This window comes from Barbatula barbatula (genome assembly GCF_947034865.1).
Source record: "Barbatula barbatula genome assembly, chromosome: 24".
Lineage (NCBI taxonomy): Eukaryota > Metazoa > Chordata > Actinopteri > Cypriniformes > Nemacheilidae > Barbatula > Barbatula barbatula.
This window is the reverse complement of record NC_136787.1, coordinates 12,185,836-12,191,835: the sequence shown is the minus strand read 5'-3', so window position 1 is coordinate 12,191,835 and position 6,000 is coordinate 12,185,836. Positions and strand designations below refer to the sequence as shown.

General features: G+C 36.6%; 1 protein-coding gene across 1 annotated transcript; it reads right to left on the bottom strand.

The window, feature by feature from the left end:
- Window positions 1–949: 949 nt before the first annotated feature.
- Window positions 950–5,410, bottom strand: wdr74 (WD repeat domain 74). Its single transcript, XM_079447915.1, has 10 exons — window positions 5,221–5,410; window positions 4,955–5,061; window positions 4,743–4,867; window positions 4,573–4,636; window positions 4,335–4,478; window positions 4,146–4,247; window positions 3,113–3,269; window positions 2,736–2,878; window positions 2,433–2,486; window positions 950–2,341 (listed from the first exon to the last, which is right to left on the bottom strand). Exons 1-10 carry the CDS (start codon window positions 5,279–5,281, stop codon window positions 2,159–2,161), a joined length of 1,140 nt encoding a protein of 379 aa, XP_079304041.1. The 5' UTR covers window positions 5,282–5,410; the 3' UTR covers window positions 950–2,158.
- Between the last annotated feature and the right edge of the window lie 590 nt (window positions 5,411–6,000).

Here is a 6,000-nt window from a genome sequence, read left to right as displayed (position 1 = left end):
CAGTTTGGCCCTGCCTCTCAAATTCAACATCCTGGACACCTATGGACTTACACAGATTAGCTCAGGACCCATTTTGTGTTCTATCACAATCCAAGGTGAAACAATACATTAATATATCAAAAAGTTAAAGCAACATTCCAAATAGAATTCATTTTTTAGCTGAAGCACAATTGAGGCATTTAAATATAAAAGTAAATAACCACTAGATGGAGCAAGTAACTTTATTATTTACTGTCATTCTCGAACAGTCCACATCACACAAAACCTATTGTGAATGACATACGTTTTGTTAATACATTTATATAACACCAGTTTTTTTCTCCTCAACTGTGTGTGAAGAATAAACCAGTGAATGTGTCATTTAGGTCTTAATTTCTGGTAATAGCACAGAAATGGATGAGGTAATGCTGCATGATCAGAATAGAAAAAAAACTATGGACTCTAAACATTGATCAAAGAATGAAGAGTTTATAACAGGATAATAAAGTGTTTAGAGTAGATGGTTAATTATTGCCATTGTTAGGTTAAAGAGCACAGAAGTATGTGCTGTGTAAAGGAATTTCAGTTGCAAATGAACTGTTCGGTTGCAAAAAAATGAATTCAAAATAAAGATGCCAATGAATGTACCAAAAGAGACAGAATGAATTACATAGATTACAATTTGGTTATAAAGCATTCTTACAAATATCTTTCTCTGTGTTCAAAAAGCAATTGATACAGATTTATAACAACTCGTTGGTATGTAAATGTTGTATTCTTGGGTGAACTATACCTTTAAAATGTGACACAAACCCCAACACCATCTAAATTTGTACGTCTTATTCTAAATATGTACGTTTTATAAGCTTTATTTTAATATTTTACATGTGGGAATCTATCAAACAATAATGCATTTGATGCAATGCAGTGATTTTGTTGTAGTTCTGGCTCTTTAAAAAGAATCTCAAGAGTAAATGAAATCTTTCCAGATTTATTATAAAACTCTAATCACAAACATGAAATGCTTAATACATTCAAGTCAGTCAAGGCCAACATTTAGCAGAACCATTTAGGGATTCTGAGGCTGTTATCCTAAAGCTTCACTTTTACCTAGTAATTGCAAGTCAGCAATCACGACACCTGTCCACTCTATCCTGCCAGGTTTCAGAGTTCAGCTTATAGTTTTACTGCATTACTCCATATTTATGCCCTTTGCTCTATAGTTTATTACGTTTTCATTTACTTTTGTTTCCATCTTAAAATGTCACATGAAAGCTGTCACCTATGAAATCAACTAAACATCCTTTAAATAGCATTGCGTGATTTCATACTTGTAGAAATCCTTAAATGTAAAAATCCTTTAAAGCACCATAAATGCTTAATACATTTAAACATAGATTCATTTGATTGAATTCCTGTGTATTGGTATAGCAAATAAAGTAACTTTAGTATTATAAGATTAACATGTTTGAAATCCACAGATTGATTTTATAAGCGTTCAAAAATAAGTCAGTCATTAGCTACAAATTGTCTCATTTACAATGTGGCTTCTACAGCAAACCAAGATGTCCCTTATCTTATCAGGGAATGGGCTAGGGTGTGTTCAAGTGTGCATAGCTTATAATGGTCAAGATTGAAACTGTGCATACACACACCCACACACCAAAGGTATGCACAACTTTTCTCACTCAAAGCTACTGTCTTTTAACCAGCACAGATTGATTCTTCTCTTCATACCCCAGTAAAATACACATACAGAACAATTCAAACATAAACATATGTTTTATATTCTTAATTCTTTACATAAAGAAGTATGGTAAAGCCATCAACATGACAACTGAAAACTGCAATTCCTAAGTACATATTTTCTTCCTTTGTGCCTGTGATGTACAGACGCTTCATTAGATTCAATTATTCTGTTTAATTCAGAATTGCAATGGTGGAAGGGACAAACTGGTTCATACTCCTGCTCACAATTTGTTTGTAATCTAAAAATAACAATTCAGATCATTTCATAAATGTTCAAAACCATTACACGGGCAAAATGAGAAACTGTAATGACAAAAACATTATTATAAAGCCAAATTAAACATTGGCTATTGATGGTACAATTGTCCCCATTTAAAAGAAACATGTTTAAAAATGTCCTTGTACAAATAACACCGTAATTGTCTTTCTATTATTTCTTTGCTACTTTTCTCTTCTTTTTCCCATCAACCCCTGTAACAGCTGCTTTCTCTTTCTCGGCAGGCCTCTTTTTGGATTTCTCTGTAACCGTTTCCATGGTCTCCCAAACCTCGTCTTCATCCTTGTCCTCTGCCTTCACCTCCTCTACATCTCCAGTAACATCAACACTGGATGACTGTAAGAGAAGCGTATGGTCATTATTGATAGCCAGTTACATAAAAGCAAATCATCAAAATGATGCTTTTTGACATGAAACTGCTGTTTACCTCTAGTTCTCGGCTCGCGAGCAGGACACAATTGAGTCGTGACTTCAGATATACCTGCATAGAGAAAATATGGTCATAAAAATTACCATTTATACAAACACGACTTGAGTGGGAGGCACTTCTGATAATATGGTGCATGCAACAGATGAAAATAAGTGGAGAGTGTATATATAAATCATAGATGGAAAACACAGAGAAAGTTCAGGGTGAAAACAAAGAGAGAGAGAAAGAGAGAGAGAGAGAGAGAGAGAGAGAGAGCGAGAGAGAGAGAAAAGTACAACAAAAAACACGGTTTCTTCATACCTTGTGTTGTAAGGAGCGATCCTCCAGGCTGTGTACTCTCAGAAAGCGGTCTAAACCACAGGAGGCAACCAATGGAAGGGATGGATGGCACTGAAGCCCCCGCACTGCACCCGACAGACCCTTAAGACACCCACACAGGAGCCCTGCAGCACGACGCAAGCAGAGCGAGGTAAGCAACTGGGTCAGACAACATAATAATCTCAAGAGTTCAACATTACATTGTATATCTGCAGACTGGCTGGCTACATCTTTGATACTTGGAACACAGAGATCCAGGGCACATACAGAGCCAACAAACAATACTGAATATAGTCTCTCAATAATAACAAGTGAAACTGGTTTTGGGCAGATCTCATCCATCCACACAACCTACTTACCTTTCCGGAGATCGAGAGTGGCAAGCTCCCCATGAGTGTTACCAACCACCACTATGTTCTGGTTGGCAGTGAGAGAGAGAGCTGTGAGGGGGTACTCTCCAAACTGAACCTCCAACACAGGCCTCCTCTGAGAGGTTGAGGGGTCATACACACGCACCTGATGGAAGAAAACCAGAATGATCATTACATCATCATGGTTTCGATTTGACACACTGAATCTACAGAAGAAATTATGTCAAGTAGATAATAGATAATTTCTAAGCTATAATATAAACTATTATATATTATTGTATAAAATAAATTATATTAAATGATATGCTGCAGCAATACATTATGGGGCGGTTTCTCGGACAGGGTTTAGGCCTTGTCCCAGACTAATTTAAATGTTAGAGGTGTCTTAATCAAAAACAACATGCAGGGACATATCTTAAAATATATCACTGGGATTGTTTTGTCTCAAGATGCCCACCAGTAATGTTTTTTTTGTAACGTATGTTTTTAAAAACGATATGAATATCCTAATTGAACCAAGGCCTAGTCCTGGTTTAAGATAATCCCTGTCCGGAAAACCGCCCCAGAGAGACCATTCCAAATTTTCATTAAATCAGCATTTCGAGATGTACAGTGTTCATTCCAGTCCAGTGTCTGTTGAATTTCAACAAAATCAAACCTCAGGAGTTACAAAGTCATCCAACAGCAATGTGAAAGACTGACAGCATGACAAGACACATGAAACTGTGATAAAAAAGTATTTATAGGTCTGAAAATACTGTTATTTTGACCTGTTTCTCCAGTTTTTATTTTCTGCAAATAAATGCTAATAAAAATAATATTTTTATACGATATTTGGGAGAGTAGTTCACAGAATGAAACTAAAATTATAATTTTACCTACATACATACATATCTAAAAAAAGTAAACGCAGAAAAACTGAAATCTTCTTTAAATGGTCTCTTAATTGTTTTCTACAGTTGTATATACTGTACTTAACATCCCTAATGTTAATTGTGTGTACGGTGTAAACACAACAAACCTGATGGTGTCCAGTGCATGTTACTATTTTATCCGAGTCCGGGATGAAGCCGATGTCTCTCACCCACACAGGTACTCGCATATCCAACCAGTCATGGGCTACCTGATTTGAGAAAATATGCACAGCACAGTTGTTACACTGACCGTAAACTAACGGAGGGTCAAATGTTTATAATCTTTGTAGCCTTACATTTTTAGCTGTGAAAATGGCTTTATCTGGTCTCTCAAGGTCCCACACTTTGAGAGGATTCTCTTTCCCTCCTGTCGCCACGCAATGGCGCTGTGACGGGTTCTGCCTCATTCTGCAAATTCCACTGCCAACATTTACCTCAACCTATGGACAGACAAAGGCGGAGCATAGGATTCGAAATAAAGTACAAATGGGAGATGCAGAAATCATCTAATCATATCTTCATCCATTAACTTACTGTATCTGTGCTGCCTTCCTTCCACACCTTCAGTAATCCTGACTCTACACATGTGATCCAAGAACTGAAAAGATGCAGAGGAAATGTCAACAGAAGTTAAAAAATTGCAAATGTAAAAAAACATTTGTGATGTATCATATTGTGTAGAAAGACAACATATTGACAGCTACCTGTCAGTAACAGCCAGTCCTGTGAATCTGCCCTGTGATATATCCCCACATTCTCTGCTCCCTGTGAAGATGCCTTTATCCGTGCTGAACGTCTTAACTGTCCCATTGACACTGCCCACTAGCATCTGTAAATACAGACAAACATGCAGGCATGAGCTCCCAATGTCAATCACATGATGATGATAATAATCAATCCGGTCAGTTGTCCTCACCTCTGATTCGTGTTCATCTCCCCAAGCCATCACACACACCTCCTGATCACGACTCAGACTGCTCATTTCACAAAAGTTAAACGCCTGCTTTTTGTTCAGACTTACACCTTGATGTGAAATATGGATAAAAATAAGATATTAGCACCAAGAAGCCAAAAAGGCCAGAACGTGCCGAACTCACGTGTACTGAACATGGTTCGCTAGCTAGTTTGAAAAGGTGGACCATCTGTCGGAAAAAAGCTAAGAATATCCCAATAACTTCTTACCTTTTAATATACCCGTTTCGGATCCTAGCCATATTGAACATATTTGACTTTGGGCAGCCATTTAAACGACAATGAGTGATTTGGAACGATTATGTTGATCAAAAAAAGAGCACACGATATTGTGCGCTGACAATACCGTCCGGGTGTGACACGTTACCCAGGACGTTTTAGTTCCGGCCCAGATTTAAACGAATAGACTGCTTCTAAACGCAAAATACCAGTTAGTCACTGTGGATTAAGGTCAATGATTTCCCTTTAAATAAATATCTTCGTATGCAGGTTACATTAGGTTTTATTTAATGAGAATTAACAATTGTATCACAGCAGTTTAACTATAAACTGTTTTTGATAAAACGATGGTAATTCAAATGCTAATAAATGTACCAATAGAGTCAGTCATATAAGTGTCATTTACATTTACATTTTACATTACATTTTTTGAAACAATTTTACAAACATTTATGTTTTTCAGAAAGTCATTGATTACAGCAGCTCTAACATTACCATACATTTAAAGTCAGTATTTATAGCACTTTGATCCTACACCCTTTGATAAATAAAGAAGACATTTTGGATGGTAAAACCAGATAGTACTACATATATTAAACATGGAGAGGTGGAGATTTCAAACTTTAGTGAAGAGAATGCAGAAGAATCCACCAGGTGGTACTCTTGGATTCCATTAGTACAGCACCCATGTCTTCTCTTTCAGATACATGCTTGAAATATCTATCAAAGATGCTGGAAGTGCTTAAGGACATTTATTAGTATGATTAGAAA